A 24,112-nucleotide genomic window follows, 5' to 3' on the forward strand; every position below is an offset into this window, starting at 1 on the left:
TTTTTTTGTGTGACTGGCTTGTCTTGTTTTGATCTTGTATATATTAAAATAATTTGTTCTCAGGTTTCTCTTGCAGATGAGATATTGACCTCAATGAGACCTCCTGAATGAATAAAGCTTAACTAACTAAATACAGTACTCAGTTAAACAAAATGTGTAGCTGTATTGAAATCTGATTGATGGATTAAACTAGTCTTTAATAACTCCATCCAGGTATCAAGACAGTCATATTACACTCAGTAGATAATGAGTGACATTCACCCGTAACCTCTCAGTAAACGGCCACTGTGACTTTTGGTGCGTATGATACAGTTTGAGCTCTCTGGCTTTCCGTAGAGAGGTGGAGTAGTCACGTGATCAAAGATTGTGATCGCTCGCTGAGTTCCTGGAATAAACAAAACAAATAACAGCTGACCAGCGGATGGGGCTACCACCCCATGTCACTTACTTGACATCTTATTTCGATCATTTGAGCGACAATATGGAAAACGTAGAGCCGCTGGTGAATAAATTACTGAGGAGAAAGACAGCGTAACAAGCTAAGAGCTATGCGTTAGCTTAGCTTAGTATTGATAGAGCGTCTTCAGTTGTGTAGCTAAGTAGAGTTTCATCAGAAATTAAATCACAAGCTGGTTTTGTTTTCCTAAAATGTATTCTCTGGATATTATGCCTACGCTAAGAGACATGCCAGTTGTTGCCTTGCTATCCTTCTCCAGTGACTTTTCTCAACGGGCCATACCGGAGTGTTTTGTTTACAATCCGTGACAGGTGTTTATCTTGACAACACAGCCAGCCACTAACGTTAGCTGCTTATCAAAGGATAGAGCTCGCTAGCCATCCCAGCTAATGGTTGCTGTTTGTGTGTATCTAGTTTACGTTTGAGGACTGTTCGTTTTCAGCTGATCAGCGTCGTTTCCGCCAGGAGACACCTCAGTCACCTGTTTGTCAATGTGATCTGAGTTGTGGAAAAAGCTGGTGTGAGCAGACAAGATAAGATGGAGGCTGTAAGACCAAAGAAGACCAAGGCAAAAACCAGCGGAAAATCACAGGTGATTAAACCAAGTCCCTTACAGTCACTCTTCGCCTTCTTCTGCTCCTTGCTTTACACAGGTTCACAGGTGGAAGGCCCATTCCATTGGCCTTGAGACAGGACAGGTCTCTCCAGTCCATCACAGAACAAGACAGTTATAAACACACTCCTTCTCACAACTATGGACAGTTTAGAGTATCCAATCCAACGTACTTTTATTTCTTTAGAAATTGGGAAAACTAGGAAACTACAAAACTTGCAAAACATGGAAACTTCAAATAAAGGCCTAGGGCCCAAAAACGAATACAAAATCTTGATTTTAAATGGCAGAACTAATCACTGGGACACTGTGCTGAGACATCATAATTGTTATAATTATTTTTGCCACATTCATCATAATGTTTGCTCTGTAGTCACATGCCCTTTGTTACATGTAGAAAACTAGGGCAGTGGATACTGGACAACTCAGTTAACCAAGGAAAATTAATTTTACCCGTGATTGTTGTTTTATGTTTTCAGCTGGTCGGGAAGCAAAAGCAGGCAGAGGACGACAAAAGAGCCACAGCTCCCTCCGCTGTCTGTGATGAGTCCTCCACCTCTGGCTTCACTGACATCCCCCTCAGTCTTCAGGATCAGGAAGCAGAGGAGGAGCAGCAGGACCCTGTTCAGCCCCCTGAGACCACAGCACAGTCATCAGATCTGCCCTCTGAGAAACAGCAGACCTCCTCATCACATACTTTATCCACATCAGTGTCAACTAAGACTTTACAGTCAACTCTGACATCACAGGATACAGTGCATCTGACAGGGGAGGGTGGTGGAGCAGCAGCTCAGGAGGCTGAGTTTAAAGTTGCAGCACAGACCAATGAGTTGGTAAAAGACACACAGTCATGGAATCAGCCATGTGTTTCAACTCAGTTTCAGATCCCACATGCCCCGAGTGTCCCTGCACTGTACCCGTCTCTCCCAGCACTGGAGGAGAGTCCTGTGATACAGCTCTGTGAGGAAGCTGTGAAAAATAGGGAAAAGGGACCTGCAGTGTTGGCACTTCCTGAGCAGGAATCTTCCCCTCTAAGTTTGCAGCCTCTGGATTCTGTAGCTGAACTTTCGAGGAGCAAACTCTACCCAGAATTATCTAAAACAGCTCCAGAAATTCAGGTAATCTCATACAAAAGAGATAACATTAAGTTAGATTGAGTACAGTTGTGTTTTGGTTGTTTTTTTCAAATGGAAAAAGAACAGTGGAACACCACAGTATTGAAAGACCATCAGTGTTTTCCCCCCGAAACAACACTTAAAAGTCAGTGCTTTATAATTTCTCTGTGTTTCTAAAAGATTGAGAATGTATTGGTGGTGGCAAAATAGCATTCACAAGCTTCACAAAACTTCTGATCAAATAAGTAATTTTTCTAATGCAGTTGCACATGAATTCACCATTTCAGCAGACTTTTTAATCTGTTGGTACATTTAACTGAAATTTCCCACAACCTAGCAACATATTAACATGAGAATAGCTAACTGTCGTATGGTTATGGTTATTGTGTTGTGATGATATAGGTTGAATTTAAGTTTTATGTTTATGAAGTGGCTGTAGCTTAGTCGACTGTTCTAGTAGAGTCAACAATAATTGCTGCTACTGTACCTGTCATGGTATCCACGTTATTAGTGATTTTCTTTCTACAAAATTTCCCCAACATTATATTAATATGTATATATATAAACATTAAGGTATATGGTCAAAATATTGTGATATTTGATTTTGTCAATATTGCCCAGACCCAGATAATAACATTATTAAGTGACTACATTAATTGTGCCCTTACACATATACATGCATTAACATGTGAGATAACCTCTCTCACCTCATGTTTTTCTACTGCAGCCGTTCTCACTGGAGCAGCTGAGTGTCTGGGAGCCAGGCGGAGGTTTGCGAGCTTGGTTAGAGGGTGTTGAAGTGTGTGCAGCCCAGTTCTGTACTCTCGCCCGGCAGGAGAACCACGAACTGACCGAACTGCTGCAGAACTACTGGCGCTGTCGTAGACAGCTGACACAGTCACACACACAGCTACATACACAGTCGTCTGACTGCAAGAGCACACAGAATCGTCTCTGGAGCTTCAGAGATGAACAGCTTACACTTCAGGTGTGGTAGTTAAAACAAAGCAGAAATATAGTGTGTAGAGAGAACTACTAACAAATGGTATTCTGCTGTAATGACATTTTTAATATAATTTCTTCCCTACAGGGTGTGTGTGCAGATCAGTCTAAGGTGTGTGGGTACCACCGCTTCCAGCAGGCAGAGTTCAGTCAGAGTGTGCTGGCTGAGCTGAGGAGACTGTTTGAAGCTCGTAGTGAGCTGCTCCATCAGAAGGTGGCATTACATGCGTATACTGCTCTGCTGTCACGTGTACAGGTCGAATCATACTTGTATCATCTACTAAAAGGTGAGAGACTGTACTGGTGGTGGCTAATTCTAATTAACTTGAAGCCTTAACATGCCTGTTACAAACATGCCTCTCATGCACAATACTAATATTAAGTACATACCCTACATCAGTTTTACATTTGTTTGTTTTTGTTATCAGATTGTTCTGGCAGCCAAACACAGCCTTGTTCTCTCCAACCCTTGAAAGAGGCCATCAGCGTTCTGTTTAGCTTCACACGTAGAGTCCTGGATGACACACAGTTCCAGACAGACGTCCATCACTGGCTGGAGAGACTGGTATACACACACTCTACCACTTTTCTTACTCCATGTTGGTCGAGGTATTTTGTTGTTGGGTTTCCTCAAATGGCTCTGGTCCACTCTCCAGGTGGCAGTCCTGCTACATGTTGGAGGGTCAGGAGAGCACCTCTACTTGCTGTGCCATCTTCTGTGCTGTCCTGCCGGGGTTGGCAAGTGGGCTGCACCCTTCCTTCAGGTTAGTTAGGGACACATTCTTTCATTTATTGTTGTCATGCCAATGGTTATACATACTGACTGGAGTTTTCTTCTCAATTTCTGCCTCAGATTCAAGTTTGGAGGAACACCTATGGAGTGCAGCACTTTATGCAAGCTCTGGCCGTCCTAATGTCGCCTGCCAAGTAAATATAGGAGCCCCTTTAGCAAATACGCTTTCTTACCCAGTGACTGTGAACTGTACACTCTAGCTTTATGTCTTTGGTTTTCCATGAGAATCCAGGTCATCTTGGTCTAACAACCACGCATCTCTAACCAATGGCTTCTATGTTTTGCCTCAGACACCGTGCAGAGTTTCTGGGACATCTGAAACCATGTGACAGCCAGAGCTCAGCAGCTTCTGGACCTGAGTCTGGCAACTGGACACTAGTGGATGAAGGGGGAGAAGAGGTATGTGTAGGGAAAACAATGACTGCATTTTAAGAAAAGAAACAAAACCTCCACTAAACAAAGAATTATCTAAAAAATAGGGGTACGTTAATATGTTAGACAATTTCACGTGTGCGTATATGGGATGGAAGTGAAAGCTGTTAAAAATAAAAACCAAATAACCAATCAATTTTTTTCTACATGATTGCATGGGAAGATACGTAGAAAACTTAAGTTAATTTTATTTTCCTGGTAAAATCAGTATCTGTTTTGTTTTCCTTCACTGATTGTGATGCTGTTATGTAAAAAAAACCCCAGTCTGTATGTCCCTCAAGAAAATGTGATGTGTCATTGAGGTTTGCAGATGATGAATTTATGAATCAGAATGTTCTGATCTTTGTTCTGACCTGCTGAGTCACATTCAAAGCTTTTGTATAAAAGGTGCCAAATGAACATGGCCGTGTAAATATCAGTCTGGCTTAAAACCACGACTGCTGCCAGTACTAATGTGTTGCTTAGGAACCACTTCAAGAAACATATTATTTTGCAATGCAGGAACATTTTAAGATACTGTAATTTAAGTATTATATAAAAAATTTTAAACTTTCACATTTTTTAATACAATGGTCTTTTGTTAACATTTTATATAAAAAAGTAAGTAGCCTCCACTTTGCAGCTTGCCTTAAAAAACTGTTGGCAGTTTAAACAAGTGTAAAATAGAGCCTGTCATGACTTATTTTTCACGACTAAGAGTGCAGTTTGTGGTCATTTAACCTCTAACTGCATTGCCCTTCTCTTCTCTCTGTGTTTAGGATGAGGACCCAGACAGCAGTTGGTTGTTGCTCTGTGAGGAGGATCTGATATCACTGCTCACCCAGTTCCCATTCCAGCAGCTCTATTCACACATGCTGGGGATGAGCAAGCAGGGTAAGGGAGTCTGTCTGTCCTTCTGTCTGTTGGTTTGTACCACTTACTGTATGATCTGACATACCACTTTCCCTTCAGGTGTTTATGAACCCCAGGCCCATTCCAGTCAGAAGATGATGCATGTTTTTGGATTTGCTTCCTCACTCATCGAAATTCTCGCTCTTGGACTGCAAACCTACAACAGGGCACGATACAGACAGCTAGTCAAACGAATAGGACACATCATACGGTCAGTGCACCAATAATATACAGTAAGCTGCTAACATCAGAAAACATAAACAAATTACATATACAGTATTTAACATTCAATATTCATAATGTTCTCTATTTTTCCTCAGAATGACAGTGTGTTATGTCAGTGATCACTGGGCCCAGTATGTGAGTTTAACTGGGGCTGCTGGATCCAGCTCACACTCTCTGTCTTTGGACAAACTGCAGCTAGAATACGACTATCTCTTCCTAAGAGCTGTTTTACATGTGCTCAGAAACAAAAGGTGAGGAATTGGCGTCAAGTTTCAGTTTTTACTGGAAATGATTTACTTTATGGACTTCACAATTATTTTCTGTGGTCCTCTCTCACAGGCTGGGAATTTGGTTGTTTATGTCCGAGATGCCGTATGGGACTCTGTCCAGCTCTATGCTGTGGAGGGTCCTTTATGTTATGCAGCGTGCAGAGACAGCAGGACTGGAAACACTCTGCACTGCTAGTGACACACTTTCCTGCATTCAGGCACTTAGAGGTACCAGTATACGCTCTTACCCTGAACAACATATCCTAAAAAATGAAACTATCATCTGCATTGTAGTAATGCTTGGATGTGGCAGTTTCATCATCATATTGAAAGCTGAACGTATCTTAAACACAATTTTTAAGGCAGTTTTAAAAATGCCCCACACACTTTTGAATTGAACTTTTCTCAAACTACGTAACTTGCTTAACAAACAGGGGTTTTATTATCCTTCTCAGTCTGATGTTGGCAGTTGCCACCCTCTTATTTTACTTTATGTCTCTGTTACAGACCCAGAGCACCAAGAGAAGTTTGAGCACTGGCTGTGTGAAGTGAACAGCTCTGATGGCATCTCCCTCCTCACCGCGCTAGCACACATGGCCACACCAACTCAGCACTCAGACCCTGCATTCATCACAACCATAACTCTGCTGATTTACCAGGTATGACAAGGAGATGCAGAGGGAAAATACTAGAAGAGGCATGTATAAAAATGTATACGATGTAGAGTCATTTAGATGCCAAAACAAAGCTACTGCATTACTCAGATATTATATATAGACTACATGAATTAAGACACTGTGTAAATCATATAGAGGTAGGTAACCGAGGTAAGGTAACCAATACTGAGGAGGGTAGCATAGAGAAAACAAAGTTTCAAGGATACATAACACTGGTTAAAGATTCATCACCCTGGTCCCTTGGTTAGAAAACATACAGTACCTATGTTGTTCTTTGACATCTCTTTATTATTTTTGCTCCAGGTGTCTTATGTGAGTGTGTCTACCAGAGAAACTTACTCTAAAGTGGGGCGGGATTTGCTGGCAGCCATAGCAACAGTCCATCCCTACGTTATCTCTGTGCTCCTGGAGAGACTGAGAGAGACCATACAAACCGTAGGAATGGTTGGTATTGCTATTCTATTAAGCAGCCGCATTAGCATATTTAACTGTGTCGTTGACTACATTGAGAGGAAAATATCTAATTTGGCAGAGCTCGAACTCATGAGTTTTTGTTTTTTGTTTGTTAGGTGGCTCTGTACTTGTGCAAAGAGCTACCTCTGAGTCTGTGGCAGCCCCAGCCACAGGAAATATGTGTGATCGGAGCCTGGTTGCTCCAGCATCCCCTGTCTGCTGTGGAGAACCGGCTAGCTTGTGTCATACTGGAGGGTCTGAACTGGGGTTACACACAGGTAGTCATTGATGCATTAAAAGTTATGTGTCCAGATATCTTGAGTACAATTGTGAGTTTGTCGTTCAACCTGTTTCCTCTGCAGGATGGCTCCTTGGCCCTGTCTTCATCTCTCCATAGTGAAGTGGCTCTGCTGGTGGCTGAAGCCTATCAGAAGTACCTTACTGACAAACCGTACAGTGGCCTCATATCAGAGGGAATCAAACAGGTGACACATCCACTCTTTGCTCACAGACGTTTAGTGTGAACCACCGTGGCTTCATCACTGCATCCAACGTTACTTTGTGGGTTTTTTCATCTTTTTCTCTCTTACTTTCTCCCTTCAGGTGTCTTATATTGCTAGTGTCCTTCGTTTGGGTGTATCTCCTGAAGCATCCTTTAGTCAGTGGGCATGGCAGCTGTTGCTAAGGCTAAAGCTCCATGGCAATGCCCAGAACCCTAAAGGAGCCTGGTCAGTTCCTGCTTTGACGTCCAACCCACCTCCAGAGCTTACACACACTCCCAGCATGCACTCTGTTATCAGGGCTGTAAAAGCAGGAATCCCTATTGGATGCTACCTGTCCATTGCCATGACATCAGTGGGACATAGGTTTGTACTCACTCACACTATACCTAATACTTATGGTTCATTTATATCTAGAATCTGAATGAAGTTAATCTCCTGTGGATTTTCTTTCTGTGTTTTTCCAGTCTGGAACACTTTTGTACCGATGGAGTTGGGTTGTTGAAGAGTTTGATTCAGTCTCGCCACCTGAGAGCTGCTGTGCATCTTCTGGACAACATCCTACCCCCAACCTACCCTCTCAGCTTCTACCTGCTCAACAACTCTCAGTAAGAAAGATACATACTTCACACACAGCCTATAAAAGACCAGAAAGAAAGATATATATTATAGCAGCTACTGTATCTCCAACACTTAAATTTACTCTTGGCTCTAATGTCGTCCCTCTGTTTATGCCAGGTTTGTAAGTTGTATCCAGTTGTTTTTGCAGTATGACAGCGTGTGTCCTCAAGGTGTGACACAGCAGGTCACTCACCGGGTAGCACCACTCCTCACAGGAAACACCTATGGAGACAATGTCCGACTGCTGAACAGTGTCATTCAGGTTCGTCACAACAAGCTTTTATAATGTATTTCAGGTCTTCATCCATCACAGAAAATTGTTAACATTCATGATTCTTATAATGGTTAGGAAAAAATGGAAAATTACATAAGAATTAGTAGGTATGGAAGAAATTTAGAAATAAACCGCAAAGTCTTTACTTTGTGTAGGTGTCAGTAATATCATAAGCCAGCAGTCAAAACGAAAAGCATTGAAATTTGACTTAAATGCTGCTACTTTGTACACAAAATAAACTGCATGGGGCTTATTTGCATCTTTAGCCAGTGATATAGGCTCCAGTCACTCAACATTTCCTCAAAAAAAATTCAAAAAAATACACAAAAGATGGCTCAATTTTTTAAGCAAAAACATCTTGTTAAATGAGTGTAAGTTGTTTTAGCCGATACATCTTCTCCAAAGAGGACATGTATATATGTGTGTTTTATCTTCTAGAGTCATGTGGTGGATAGTTCACAGCCCAGTCGTGTCGGTGCTGCAGCAGTGCTGGAGTTCTGGGTGGGGATTTTGACTCAGCAGAACCTGTGGTACCGGGACAAAACAGTCCTGTTCCTCATGGATCAGATCTGCTGTGCCGCATTCACTCACCATCAGGAGGAATGCGTGCAGAAACTTCTGTACCAACAGCATAAGGTATTTACTTAGTCATGTTAGAGGTTTGCATTATTACGGAACTCTTATAGGTACAGAGTCACCTTTAACCCATTAAGTTTTGAATTTTAGTACCGTGCCAAAGTATGAATAAGCATGCCAACTCTGAGTCACCAGTGAAATGTTCCTATCAGGAAAACTTTTCCATTTTCATACTTCACGCAGAATGCCTTGGGTTACCACGGAGATCGGGGTCTACTCTCCTCTCTGGTTGGCTGGATTGCTGGAAATGCCACGCCCTCATTCATAGAGGGCCAATCCCTGAGTGTGGAGGTAAGGGTCCCCAAAGCACCAACAGTATGTGCAAGTACTATTGATCACACTGGTAAAGTTCTCAGTCCTGACAGACTTGTTGTTGTCTGTGTGTTTGTAGGTTTGGTTCGCCTGGCTGGTGCTGAACATGGAGGGCGTGTTTGAGGAAGATTCTCAGCTGAGACGCTGTGTTGAACATGAGCTCCTGTCAGAGCCCAACATTTCCCCAGAACAAGCCTTAAAGGTATACAGACACATAGACAAAAAGTTGTACCTTTGTTGAGGTAGAAATATCAGGATTACTGTTATTTATAGCAAGCGTTCAGTATCACTTGGCACTGAGAACTTACAAGACATTTCACAATACAGGACACAGTAAGTGTAGGACAAAATGTTGAGGACTTCAACTACTTCAACTACTTGTTCAGTAGTCTGATTCATAATCCTAAGTGCTCTATGTAGATGGTGTTAACAGTGTGTCTGTGTCTGAGCCAGAAGGCGCAGCAGAGGCTGAAGTTGCCGGTAGCACCATCTCTGCAGCGGCTGCAGGTGTACCGCTGGGCGTGTCAGGCCTTTGCCACGCCTCCTGACCACCCCCTCCTTCCTCTGGTCTGGCAGAAGTTCCTACAGCTCTACCTCAGACAGCCAGGACCTGAGTTTGGGTATGATGCACACACACGTTACTATTCCTAGCCAGGGAAACCAGGAAATAGGCAGAATCCATGTGAAGGAACCATGTCTCTTTTTGTATGCGTTGTCCACCAGGCTGGCTGCAGGTGGATGTATTGGCCGAAGGTTCTTCCAGGCCTCTTCTCAGGCCGCTTTACTCAGAGACCTGAGACAGCGAATACAGGAGGTGTCTGACTTTCACCATGCTGCCAGCCAGGCCCTCAGGGTGCCCCCACCACACACGCCTTCACCAGACAGCCAGGGCGACGAAAGCCCAGACAATCCCCGCCCCCCTTACCTAACTTCTCCTCAGCTACACACAGAGCTGGTCAGGTAGGTCACTGATGCTTTCCTGTTGTATAGCAGGTAGTAGCAGCCATTAGTGTGTTAACAGGCTCTCAGATCTCAGCTGATTGGTTGCCTACAGGTTGTTTGGTGTATTTGCCGTGTGGTTGGATGATGAGACTCTGCAGAAGCAAGAGGTGTACCTTCCCTCTCTTCCTCCCGAGTATGAACCACACAGACTGGCACAGGTCATGCAGCGGCAGCAGGTGGGTTTGTCTTTATGTGTGTAAATTTAAGAATGAAAAACATATGATACAGTGGTTGTAATAGGTGTGTCAAATCTCTTTGTGGTGTGTTATATCATGTAGCTCATACATTTGAATTTGTGTTGACATGTTTTGCTGTAGGAACTGTGGCTGGAGTATGTGGACCAGGAGCGTCTGCAGTATGATGAGAGAGAGGTTCTCTCTCTGTGGGAAAAGGTGCAGAGTGAGCCAACCTTCTTGCAGGCCCAAAACCCTGGCTTCATTGACTACACCAGTCTCAACAATGGTACAGATCCAAAATTGATACTCAAAAATTGATACTTAAAAATATTAAGTAAAGGTCTTCAGCAGATGGGCAGTGGTAAATGTAAAAGTCTGATAATGATGACCACAAGGAACATAAATGCACACAAATTCATAAATCTAGCAGTAGTTGATATACTGTAGATACAGGCTGTAGACAGGAGTTTTAAATATATTGCACCAACAATAATCCTGTTTTATCCCGTTTTGTGTCTCTCTGTGTGCAGCAAGGGAGCGTATACTGTCCAACCTGCAGAAGCACCCAGTTCCTCGTCCACCTCCAGAGCTGCTGCAGCAGAAGGCTCCGGTAGCTGAAGTTCCCACCTCCTGCCTCACTGACTCTAAAGCTGCTGCTGAAATGGTGCAGCAGGACCTTAGCATCCTGCAGGACCAGGCCAGGTACATGGAGATCATACAAACATTAAAACATTTCCACATCATCAATGGCACACAGTGCACACATGCATACACAGAAATGCACTGACTTGTTTGTACTCACACAAACGCACACATCAAAACATATACAAAGCTACGCACTGATTACTAAATACTTATTCATCTTGGTGTCAGGATTGCAGTGGCACGCGAAGCCCAGCAGGTGGCGATGGAGCAGGAGCTGCTGGAGAGCCTTCCTCTACTGTATAAGAACCAACCAGAGCAAGTCACCATGGCTCTGGAGTGTAAAGGGAAGGGAGGGCAGCCGTGCCAGGGACCGGCGAACATCACTGTCACAGTATGACCACTAAAACTGCATACTAGCCACATTTTTGCGCATTTTAGAATTTCTTCCGTGATCTATTAATAATGTTTTTGTGTGTTGTCTCTGTAACCACGTAGTGTGAGCGTGTCCAGAGACAGGAGGCAGTGCAGACTCAGATAACGTCACTGCGCAGGGACATCAAGAAGCTTCAAACCGATTCCATGGCTTCTCCACCTCAAAGCCTGGCCCAGGCTGCTGTCCACACAGAGAACTTTATCACGTCAGTATAAACAGATGCAGTGCTACCAAAATAAAAGAACATGACTGCATCATAATAAATATAATTGCAAACACATTTGGGAGGAATAAGTGATTAAAATAAGGATGTTTTGACTAATGCGTGGACTGTTTTTATGTGCTCAGGGCTCTGGTGAATATGTACAAGGCACAGAAATCACCAGCAGTGCAGCATGTTGGCGTGTCTGCCTTCTATCAGGTGGTCTCTTATGTATGTGAAGACACACTGCGACATCCCCCAACACGCCAGTACCTCTCGTCGTGTGTGGAGATTCTGGGACAGGTGAGCACACACACATAGCGGTACAAGATTTATATCAAACATTGTTTAGCTTTATTTACAATGCCCAGACAAAGTTAAGTTATTAAGTCCCTCACCTTTGTTAACCTGAGTCAGAAACACTGTTGCTCAGGGATTAAACAGGACACAGCTGTAACCAATTGGACATAAGTGATTGGTAAAAGGCACAGGTTCACTCTCTGTTACACATTCTGTACACTCCTTAAATGAACTGACTGGCATTGTTCTTTCTTGTTTTGTGTCTAGGTGTTTATCCAGGGCAATGCAGAGGAATGCGGCCGTGTCCTGAAGACTATCCTGGAGCACAGGCGTCTTTGCCCACTCATTTCCCCCTTCTTCACTCCCAACGCAGCACCCAGTCAGCTTGTCTTTCTCTACCAAGACGTGGTGACATCCTTACACATTGACAGTACTGATGTCATTTTCATGCTGCTCACAAAGGTTAGGCTAGACACAAATGCAACACATTGAAGAAATATTATATAAATCTAAAAAACTCCAGTTACAGTAACCACTTCTGTCGTCCGTCCCCCCCCCCCATAGTTTGACTTGTCCCAGTGGCTGAATGAAGCCCATCCTGTGTTTTCGGAGAGAACCCGTTTGCTGGAGTTGGTCCACGGAGCTCTCTGCGTCTGCGGCCAAGACCCTGACCCTGAACTTCTTACACCTTTTCACCTTTTCACCAAACACTGGACCTGGCTTTTACGCCACCATTTCCCTGATCACTACAGTGACTGCCTGCGTCTGCTTATGACCAGTAAGTGTTTGTGTGTGTACAAAGGCTGCCCAATTGAATTTGATGAAATAATTCTTAACTCTTAAAGTCACAGTTTGAATCATTTACTCAATCAAATAATCAAATTCCGATTTTTTAAATCTCCCTTGCACAATTGCCAATAGAACATCACATAATGAAAGGTTAGACCACATTAGACAACACACTAGTTAAGAATGAAAACCAACTTGCAAAGACGTGCATGAGATGGTGAATCTGTCACATTGAACAGCAGATTTTAATTTTTTGTCTGTTATGTTACTTAGGAGCAAGGACTGTTAAAAAAAAAAAAAAAAGTCCTGTTGCTCATTCAAGTGATTCATCAAAACACATTCATCTTTTTGAAAGAATGCCTCCTACTCATCTTCCCACCAACAAAAGATGAAATTAATTAACAAAACTAAAGTTATTTGAATCGTTCCATCAATCCACTGAATCAAGTATGAGTTGAAAATTTGTGGAGGGTATAGCCTTAGTGTGTGTCTATTTATGTGTTTTATCAAGACAGAATTTGGGTTTATTGTTAACAGCCCCATGAGATTAAAATGATTCCAAATGAAGGCACAAATGCTAAATGAGATCTGATATAGTGTTTTTATTTCAAGAATATTGGATTTAGGTATTTGAATTCCAACTTCTCTAACAATCAAAGGCATTTCTTAACCTCATCAGGCTCCTCAAACCAGTTACTGAGTCCAGAGTGCTGGAAGGTGACTCTGCGAGTGCTGGGCTGCTTACCTCCATCCCGCAATACCAAGAGCAAAGCTGAACAAGCCCTCAGCACCACTGATGTCTCCGGTCATGCTGTCGGACCCCCAGCTTCTGCCTACAGGTCCCCCATCAGCCTCTCCCCTCAGCAGGTAACTAATGTTGTTTTTAATAGAGTCAAACCTCTTTATCTGATAATAGTTAACATGTCATATGTGCAGCAGGTAAGATGCTTAAACATTCATTATTAATCCAAACTTGCTCGCTGTGTGATTTATTTATTTATTTATTTTTTATTGGTTGCTAACAGGTGGATGAGACAGTTGATTGGCTGAGTGATTACTTCCTGCGGAGTCGTCTCAGTAAGCAAGACCTCCGCAGCTTCGGCCTCTACTCAGCCTGGACTCCCTACATTAGTGAGGTTGTTTCCTTCTGGGACCATTTGATTGGTTGTCTAATCAACGTGCAGCTCAGCAGCTGTGCCAGAGAGTCAGTGGGCAGCAGCAAAGTAATGAAAGGTATTTGTCAAATTTCAATTTAGATCATTAATACAATTCATCTGATTTGTGCATATGCTTTGTTATGTCGTTATGGAAGTGAAATGTATCTTGCACTCTCACAGCTCTGCAAGACCTACACAGTAAGATTGTGAAGTTGTTTAAGCCTTGGATCTTTCCTCTGGACACCGATGATGGCGGGTAAGGATAGCATACCCTCAGCTCTCTGCCATTCATTGGTTTTAGATGGTGGGGAACTGTTGTCAGTGAGACAGATGTGAGCACAGACTCCAGAGAGGTTTTTTTAAATTTCTGAAGCACACTATACATTACACAAAATAAACCACAAACACGACACTGCTCAGAGAGAAAAGAAAACATTAGATATTTACTTCTGAGTGTGAGTTATAAGTCTACCACGTCACAGTTAAGTCTCTCGTGTGGCCAGAGGTTTGTACTGTGATTCTCTTGATCGATACACGGAGAGAGCAGTTGCTTTCCAGGGTGAAGAAAATGGAAAAAAGCAAAGAGAATGTCAATATCAGTGTCTCTTTGTCTCAGTAACCTCAAGTGTTACCCCTGGCTGGAGACAGATGCGAGTGCGGCAGGATGTCTGGTTGGCCTGTACGCTCAACTCACTGACACACTGCATCACAAATTCAGAGGTGGGTTCCCAGCAGTCCTGTGTTCAGACGTGAGTGTTTTAAGTGCTGCTACTCTTTGTCTGTATTGTTAAAGTTATTTACAACTTTGTGTGGATCTTGCAGATCGTCTGCTCCCCGGCCAGAGAGGTGCACTGTGGCTGTGTATGATGCAGTACTGCGAGAGCTGCACCTCTCCCCGTACACCCGAGTACCTTCTCTACCTGTACCACACACACCTCCGCAGCTTGCTCTGGAGACACCTGCACCCTGACACTCAGCTAATGGAGCAGCTTTTCAGTGTGAGACACTCCACCCTCCGACTCCTAACCCCTGACCCCCAACACTGCACACTGGTCTAGACATGCATGACACAGGGGAGCTTGTTAATTTGAGACCTGGGTCCTTGGCCCCTCGCTCCTATTATTAGCCTAACTTCTTGTAATTTTAGTATCAACACCGTGTTCCTGGAAACAAGCTCCTGTCTCTCATGACCCGCAACAGATTTATAGTTAGGGTATTCTGATTACTTTCAAGATAACTGGATTATCAATTTAGCCATAAATGTGCATCTTAAATTAAGTAGTCAAGGAGTCAAACGTATAATGTTTAATCAGAAGTAGTAAATATTCCCAGTACAGTCACTTGAGACCCAAGACATTTGATTTGTTTGTAGTTCTGTGTTTTGACAAAGTGGATTTTTGTTTATTTTCTCGCCTTCCTGGTGCCTGCAGGTGGAGAGAGGAAGTCCCAAGAGTTGCTTCCTCTTTCTTGGAGAGGTGTTATGTGAAGTTAACTGGGTCAGCGTCCTAAGTGACCACTTACAGACGCCCCCCACCTCTACAACATATCCAACTCTACCAGACATGGGTACTCAGAACGAGTCACACACCATGTTAGTCTATCTACTATACATGCTAGTTTTTCTGGCAAAGGAGGAACAAATCCTGAGTCAGCAGGTAAGTTGAGAATATTTTGGTTTCACATCAGGCTCAGACCTTTTGTCCCTTCTTTGTTTATTCTTAATTTTTCTCCTCCTCCACCTCCAGGACTCACCTCTACTCAGTCTATTGGTCCAGTCCACCTCTCTGCCCTGGCACCATCTGGACCTGTCCTCATACCAGGGCATTCTGGGATATGTCAGCACCCACTACCCTCCCTCCTTGCTGCTCAGTGCTGATTCTGCGCCTCAGCTGCTGCTGAAATCACTGCGTAGTGCTGCTGGGCTCCACCCCTACCCTAATGAAGTTCCACACAGGGTTAGACAATACAGTACTGTTTGTCTTACAAGTCAAATTACAGATGTATTAAGGCATCCTGAACCTCTTAAGGTCTAGATCGAGTTATAGCTACAGTACATTAACGTTGGTTTAATCTCCCAAACTTAAAGTTCTGTATGTAGTAGGTGGCAGCCCAGTCAAGGTTTCAAGCCCAGAAATGTATCACAGAACATACCCACTGATGATTTAGCATACATGCAGTATATCTGACATTTATTTTTATTTTTTATAAATTGGGCACTACATTCATTCGTAACTCCATAAATGAATGAATGAAAAATTATTTAGCCACTTACAGCTGAGATTTAAGTCAATGATTAATTTGAGTCAATGTATAGGGTGAATGGAGATACTAAATATGAACAGCTGAATTCAGAATTCATGCATCTCCTATATCTCCACTTCCCCAGACAGGTACAGTGGTGTGCAAAAGTGTTTGCCCCCTTCCTGATTTCTTATTTTTTTGCATGTTTGTAACACTTAAATGTTTCAGATCATCAAACAAATTTAAATATTAGTCAAAGATAACACAAGTAAACACAAAATGGCCCACTCAACTTTGCAGAATTGTTGTAATTCAGCTACATTGGAGGGTTTTCAAGCATGGACTGCCTTTTTAAGGTCATGCCACAGCGTCTCAATAGGATTCAGGTCAGGACTTTGACTAGGACACTCCAAAGTCTTCATTTTGTTCTTCTTCGTCTGTCAGCCTCACTAGAATGCTGTATCAAATTCACATCTGAATCCATATAAGGTTCGGCTATTATGCAACAGATGTTGAATAAACATTTGCAAACAGTTGCTCAACTTATCTCCACTAGGCCACTCCAAAGTCTTCATTTTGTTCTTCTTCAGCCATTCAGAGACCCCACAACAACATCCAAAGAACTGCAGGCCTCACTTGCCTCAGTTAAGGTCAGTGTTTATGACTCCACCATAAGAAAGAGACTGGGCAAAAATGGCCTGCATGGCAGAGTTCCAAGACGAAAACCACCGCTGAGCAAAAAGAACATTAAGGCTCGTCTCATTTTTACCAGAAAACATCTTGATGACCTCCAAGACTTTTGGGAAAATACTCTGTGGACTGACGAGACAAAAGCTGAACTTTTTGGAAGGTGTGTGTCCCATTACATCTGGCGTAAAAGTAACACTACATTTCAGAAAAAGAACATCATACCAGCAGTAAAATATGGTGGTGGTAGTGTGATGGTCTGGGGCTGTTTTGCTGCTTCAGGACCTGGAAGACTTGCTGTGATAAATGGAACCATGAATTCTGCTGTCTACCAAAAACTCCTGAAGGAGAATGTCCAGCCATCTGTTCGTGACCTCAAGCTGAAGCGAACTTGGGTTCTGCAGCAGGACAATGATCCAAAGCACACCAGCAAGTCCACCTCTGAATCCTATTGAGATGCTGTGGCATGACCTTAAAAAGGCAGTTCATGCTCGAAAACCCTCCAATGTGGCTGAATTACAGCAATTCTGCAAAGATGAGTGGGCCAAAATTCCTCCACAGCACTGTAAAAGACTCATTGCAAGTTATTGCAAATGCTTGATTGCAGTTGTTGCTGCTAAGGGTGGCCCAACCAGTTATTAGGTTTAGGGGACAATCACTATTTCACACAGGGCCATGAAGGTTTGGCTTTTGTTTCCCTTAATAATAACAACCTTCATTTAAAAACTGCATTTTGTGTTTACTTGTGTTATCTTTGACTAATATTTAAATTTGTTTGATGATCTGAAACATTTAAGTGTGACAAACAAACAAAAAAAAGAAATCAGGAAGGGGGCAAACACTTTTGCACACCACTGTACATCTTGTGTAAAAGTGGGAGGTTTGGAACATCAGCCTTAAATTTAGATTTAGACATGTCAGTTTTCTTTGCCAGCTCTGTATCAGTCAGCCAAATTACATTAAATGTAACACTTAAATCTTTACAGCTGATGTAGAGCAGCAGAAGGCAGTTTTATACAGCTCTTAATAATGTTCCAAAGTAGACAGATTTTGGCAGAATCTATACAGTAACCATTTCAAGCTATACTGTACACAGGACCGCTCTAAGATCCAACGTATGTGTTTTCTCTTTAATTTGACCAATTCTTTACCATTCCTAAAAATAGTATTGCTGTCAAACATGGGTTCTACTAATTATATAAAAAATATGCCTGAAAAGCTGTGGAAATTAGATACATTCATACACCATAAAACATGAAAGTTACTGTAAGATACTGTCAGATTTTATTTATTTATTTCTTTAGTAACATAGTTTACTGCAAGTTTGGCAGCCATTTCTTCTTTACTTGAAAAAATGTATTTTTGGATAAGATAAATTGCATATAACCCTGTAATAATTGATAAATGATATAATGCTAAAATATTAATTGAGAGAATCCAAATAATGGCTAAATTCTACTTGTGAGACAATGTCTAAATAGTACTTTGACATTTAACTATTTTAAGGGGCAGGAACTCTTGGTTAGTTAGTACTCTCCTTGTGTGCCTAGGAATATCTTTTAAAATATGTATGATATTTTATAAATGACAAAGTTATGTATTTATTCATTAATCTATTTCTGTATAGCATTAACCCAAACAAACTAAACTATAATATAACAAAAAAACTATAATCTCTGTTACTTTCCATCTGTCAGGAGGAGACGCTGAAGGCTGAAGCATATATGTGCTGGTGTGTGCAGTCTTTGGTGACTCTGGAGCAAGGAGGCAGCATCGGCCTCAGCAGCCTGGAGGCTCAGCTGGAGACACTCCTGGAGAGCGTTGTCACATTCAACCCACCAGGTGAGTTGTCCTCACCATCTTCCTCAACGACATTATCAACCATCAGTAATAAATTCTTTAATCACGTCAATTGTACCACTTCCTCCTTTTTCCTCTCCAGAGACTGGTTTGGAGCAGAGGCACATGGCGTTCTGCAGTCTGTTCAGCAATGCTCTGGCTTTGCTGAATGGAGTCGGTGTCTCAACAGGCGAGGCATTAGCTGCTCATGTTATTACCTGGCTGGACAGGAAGGGGAGGGGCTTTCCTATTCTGCCTCTTCTCACGGCTTGCTCCCGCTGTCTAGCATCAGTACGGCACATGACGCGCATCATGGAGGCATGCATTACAACATACTTCAACCACGGTAACCAAAGTACTTTTTGGCATCCATTTTATTTAACTGAGGATTACAATTACTATTTTTTGGAAAGTTGTCATCTTGTACAGTTTACGTCTTACTGTTACAGTAAGAGGAAAGTGTTCTCCTCTGGTAGATATCTCTGTCCTGTGCATATCCACCCAGGCACATGTTAATATACTGTACATAAACTACTATTGTCTTACATAAGATAGACATTTAAGGCCAGACTGTCCTTTCTCATACAAGTTTAAAATTGACCAATTTCCCAAAAAGTTGTTTTAGTCCTTTAAATTTCTCCCTTTTTAGTATAGATAGTTTAATGTGATGTCAAGGATTCTCATGTTGTTTTTAACCACTGTCTGTTTTTCATTTCAGCTGAGGAGGAGTCTGTAGGTTGGGGTCCTGTGTTGGCATCGCTGCAGGTGCCAGAGCTCACAGTGGATGACTTCCTCTCTGAGAGCCAATCAGGAGGCAGCTTCCTAACGCTCTATGCCTTCATCCTGCAACGCCTCAACACTGAATACACAGCAGCCAATGAGAGAAGGTCTCTGGCTCTAATTAACACATGGACAAATCAGGTCTTCCCCAGGTTTGTACCCTTCATTTGGATGCCTCTTATGGCTTTTAAAAGTCCATTTAGCATGTCAGCATGTGTGTGTTGTGAGTTTATTTTACATGCTATGATGTGTTATGTGTGTCCAGTGGTCCAGGTGATGAAGCCAAGCTGTTTCTTTGGTGGCACAAAGCGCTGAATCTGTCAGCGGAGCAGCTGCAGCCGCAGGCAAGCCAGACTGAAGTGTCAGGCGTCGTCATGGGTCTGTTGAGGTTGCAAACCAGGCTGCTTCAGCTGGGAGAAGAAAGACTGAACTCTGGACTGTTAGGAGCTATAGGCCTGGGAAAGAGGTCTCCTGTTTCTAATAGGTAAGCTCACATGCATTTTTCTAGCTGATCAAAACACTTGTAGGCCAGGTAGATTGTAATAGAAATATCATTGTTGATAAACCACCTGTTAATGCATACTTACTGTGTATCCAGGTTCAGGGTTGTGGTACGCAGTCTGGCAGCATTCCTGTCAGTCCAGCTTCCATCAGAGACCGAGCTTCGACTCCAACCCACCAGTGACTTGCAGCTCTCTGCCAAAGCACAGCAAGTATGCAACAAAAACTGCAAATACGGTATTTTCATTTTCTAGTCTGCAATTATCTCCTAAAAATAACTTGTATTTCTCGTCTTTTCTGTGAATGCAGACGTTGGGGATGCTGGAGGCCATGCCCAGCAACAAGCAGTACGCTGAGTTAGAGGACACTGTGAATAAAGCTGTCCAGTTCATCCGCTACCCAGGACACTGTCTCAAAGATGGACCCCGACTGCTGGCCCTGCTAGCCAACCTCCTATACCCTGACCTCAAATACCTACACATTATCCGTTAACTATGACCTGACACTCATGCAGATGATCCGAGAAGATGTTCGTCTTCTGTGGCAAACACAGTAAACCTTTGTTCTGCATGGAGAAAATCTTTCTGGAGCACAATCTAAAGTGGTGACACTGGTATTGAATCCCTATTGCTATTATATAAGCGAGAGTTACATGTCTGCTCAGCGAGGGCTTTGTGTGACAGAAACTGACTGTTCATCACAGCTCGGTGTGCATTCGTGAAAAATACTTTTTGACTGAAGCATAAGAAATGTTATATGCTAACCTCTAATCTTTCTAATGCTTTCACCTCTCATGTTTATACCTTGTTGCTTTTTATTAGTGATGCACCAATTGTGAAATTCTGGGCCGATACCGATGTTTAAAATAACAATTTGTCCAATATCCAATGCTGATTCCAACATTTTTTTTTTGTTGTTGTTGTTGTTTTTCTTTATTTATGCCCCCTTTTGTGCCAGGGAAACAAAGAAATCTTCATTATAAGAAAATAACAACTGTTTTAAAGTCACTCAGCCCGCCATTACACTATCTTTGAATGAGCACTTTTTATATAACTTGCCTGTTGGTCTTCAACACATCTGTTCTATTCTATTAGAGAAAGTTGCACATAGTTATTGAAGCAGAATTCAACATTGGGCTTCAGGTGTGAGTTTCACACCTGTATCTGCAATCTAACAGAAAAAAGTTGAAGGGTCCACAGATTATTGGGAAGAAGTTGAAGGACATATCTAATAGGCCTATATGTTTAGTGGTACCTTCTTAAAATGCGGTGGAGAAATACCAGGAAACTGGTAGACGGGTCAATGCCTGATACAACTCCTTATGTCAGCTTTTGATGCTAGCATCTAGCTACAATCTGAAATCTCTCAATCTTGCTATAGTACACATACAGATGAATAGAGTGGTTGCCTGTATGAAGTGATTATGTTTAGTAACAGAACATTTGCCAGTATTATTTTTATGTCTAGCCAGAAGTGCTTTCCTTGTTTCTGCCAAAGAGATGTTATTTTCATTTGCTCATCTGCTTAAATCTTCTTGACCATGTACTCTGGTTGTTTCATCTGTCTCTGTTAGGTGCAAAAACCGCAGTCTGAAAAAGCACACGCACTAGAAGATACACTAAGTACCACTTACACTGTGCCACTCCACTTGGCTTCCTTATAAAGTAGTGTATGCAGTGTAATACAAGTTACTGCCGCCGTTGGTGTTACTAAAACAGCAGGGACGTCATGTAACTGGACTTTTATATGCAAATCGTGGTACATATTGGTTATTTGTGGATAAAGGCAGATTGTAATTCAGATTTATCAGACCTCTGTACTGTACATCCAAGATAGTTTTCACATTTTAATTACCCGTGTCAGTTCACTTCTGTTGCTCTGTGCCATCTTAATAATAATCGTGCCGCACTGCTGCAGCCTGAAGCTTGCGTTATTGCCTGTGTTATGTGGCGACTGTTAATGTCAAAAGCATTTCTTTTTTATGAGTCAGTGATCAGGAATGGGTCTTGAGAGCTGCTGGAGGAGGGAGCTACAGAGCTGGGCTGCACAAAGGAGACACAGCTGGTATTTACCAATTCAACCTGGTGATCTGGGACCATATGTAGTACATGGGCCCTGTGAGAACGGGAAGACTGACCTATACTCCCTGGACAGGTCACGTGGAGGGACATATATGTGGGACACTGCTTTATGAATCAAGCTGTAAAACACCAGTGAGATAGATAAAAAGATCCAGACAGAAATACAGAATACATTGTGCAACCTCTATAACAAAACTGCCTGCAATCTGCATTCTCCATGCATAACGCTGCAGATGGTCAAACTAAAACTAAAGCTTCCTTGTCTAAGAAGCCTGTTCTGACAAGCGTGTGATTTGATTGGCATCCGCATCTTGTTGTTCTTTGCATCTGTGCGAAGGTACAATACATGTCCCCAACTGAAAGAAGCTTTTACAAAAGCTGTACAGGAGGGGGTCTATAAATTGAGCTGTGTGCTTAGCATCCTCATTTGACACCACCATGTTTGTCTGGGAGAAAATCTCTCTTCAGGCAACGGTGGTCTCTATGGTTACTGGAAGGGTAGAAGTGAGAGAGGAGGTGGAAAGGACGGGGTGTTCTGAAGCTGTGAGAGAGAAGGTGGGAGATGCTTACAGACGCACTTTGCTGCCTCCTCTTCACACTTGTTAACGGCCTCCGGGATATTCTGCGAGCCCCTCGTCTGTTGTCTCTCGCCATCTAGTAGACCTTCTCTTCTCCCGTCTCTCAGCTCAAGTGGTGGTGTACGGAAGCAGTCGATATTTATGTGACAGTTTGCTCTCAAACGTTAGCCTCATTAGACATCTCTTCCTTAACTCACCCCGTGTGCAATCTCTCACACATATATACATATACACGTGCTCAGAGGAGGTATTCCTGGTAGACACATCACTGTCTGGCAGATTCCTGTGTCACCATGGAAACCCAGCATCAGGTCAGAAATAGTTGCTCCTAGACTGTTTCAGTGCACACTCAGCATCGCAGCAGCACGTGGATCAGATCCCCCTCGGTTGTCATTGGCGATAAGGATGAAGACAAAACAAAGTGTGCAATTTGCAGAAATATGATCATATTCTCTGAAATCTAACTAGTTGTGCAAGAACTTCTGACAATAATGAGTAAGTTTATTGTCTGTGCCTGTGTGTACACTTGGCACAGATGGATACAGATTTCAGATCCCATTGTAACCCAATGTTTCCGTCAGTGCATTGCAGTTGATTTCAACGTGTCCCAGTGTCCGTCACAGGCTGGGCACAGTATAACACTCCACTGCTGACCAGTTGCTCTTCTGGGACAGCTGCACTGGCCCGAAGTCCCTCCCTGCTGCCAAAACACACACGCACACACACACACAGCTGGACACACGAGAATGTCTCTCTGCATTCTCCTCCACAGCTATGCAACACAGTGACTTCTCTACGTGCTTCCATTGTTTTGAATGTTTAGTGTGTGTGTGTGTGAGTACATGCAGATGAGAGTACATGCATGTGTGTGAGAGCAAATGTATATTTGCGTGTGTCAGACAGACTCCTCCATTGAGAACACCCACTTTTCTCGCACCTCCTCGCCAGTCCGGTGGGGAGCGGTGACTCAAGCTTAAATGAGCCTTTATTTCTCTCCTTTTCTCTCTTTCGCATTAACCCAGCAGAGCAGAAGCGCTTTGCCCCGCTGAGTGTACCTTTCTGTGCACTTAACGGTAAAAGTCATCAATAATGAGTCAGACCTCCACCGGTGGTGTAATGAATGTCTTTTTTTTTTTTTTTGGAAATCTGGGTAGTCTACTTGTTGATCTGTTCTGGACTTAGAACAGTGGTGAAGTCTGGGAGGAATGTTTGGCCTTCAGGAGATGCTGTGTGTTCAGCAAGAACAAAATCTCCCAACAGTGAAGGACGAAAATAACCCTCCACTGAGAGGACAGAGAAAGTTAGTGTTTGCTTATATCTGTATTGTGGGACTGGTGAGTCTGAGGCCAAGAGGTCAGGGTTACTGTTAGGCTGTATAGTTAGGCTGAGGTGTAGTATTAATGTCAAATTAGGGGCACAGCAAGGCTGGAT

At 42.8% G+C, this 24,112-nt stretch overlaps 1 protein-coding gene across 1 annotated transcript; it reads left to right on the forward strand.

The window, feature by feature from the left end:
- The first annotated feature begins 344 nt into the window (after positions 1–344).
- On the forward strand, positions 345–21,945 carry epg5 (ectopic P-granules autophagy protein 5 homolog (C. elegans)). The gene is made up of 46 exons (XM_044196788.1): positions 345–768; positions 872–1,049; positions 1,550–2,188; positions 2,913–3,173; positions 3,276–3,474; positions 3,616–3,752; positions 3,844–3,951; positions 4,041–4,114; positions 4,271–4,379; positions 5,171–5,285; positions 5,364–5,514; positions 5,624–5,779; positions 5,868–6,025; positions 6,305–6,456; positions 6,778–6,918; positions 7,044–7,205; positions 7,290–7,412; positions 7,531–7,793; positions 7,895–8,035; positions 8,166–8,310; positions 8,761–8,958; positions 9,142–9,249; positions 9,350–9,472; positions 9,724–9,890; positions 9,994–10,230; positions 10,325–10,448; positions 10,590–10,734; positions 10,979–11,150; positions 11,322–11,484; positions 11,589–11,731; positions 11,875–12,031; positions 12,296–12,490; positions 12,593–12,806; positions 13,497–13,684; positions 13,843–14,050; positions 14,155–14,230; positions 14,591–14,694; positions 14,797–14,972; positions 15,405–15,629; positions 15,720–15,929; positions 18,600–18,744; positions 18,845–19,087; positions 19,460–19,673; positions 19,787–20,005; positions 20,120–20,234; positions 20,332–21,945. The coding sequence occupies exons 2-46, from the start codon at positions 996–998 to the stop codon at positions 20,512–20,514; spliced, it is 7,740 nt and encodes a 2,579-aa protein (XP_044052723.1). The 5' UTR covers positions 345–768; positions 872–995; the 3' UTR covers positions 20,515–21,945.
- The last annotated feature ends 2,167 nt before the right edge of the window (positions 21,946–24,112 follow it).

Source organism: Siniperca chuatsi, linkage group LG5 (assembly GCF_020085105.1).
Source record: "Siniperca chuatsi isolate FFG_IHB_CAS linkage group LG5, ASM2008510v1, whole genome shotgun sequence".
NCBI lineage: Eukaryota > Metazoa > Chordata > Actinopteri > Centrarchiformes > Sinipercidae > Siniperca > Siniperca chuatsi.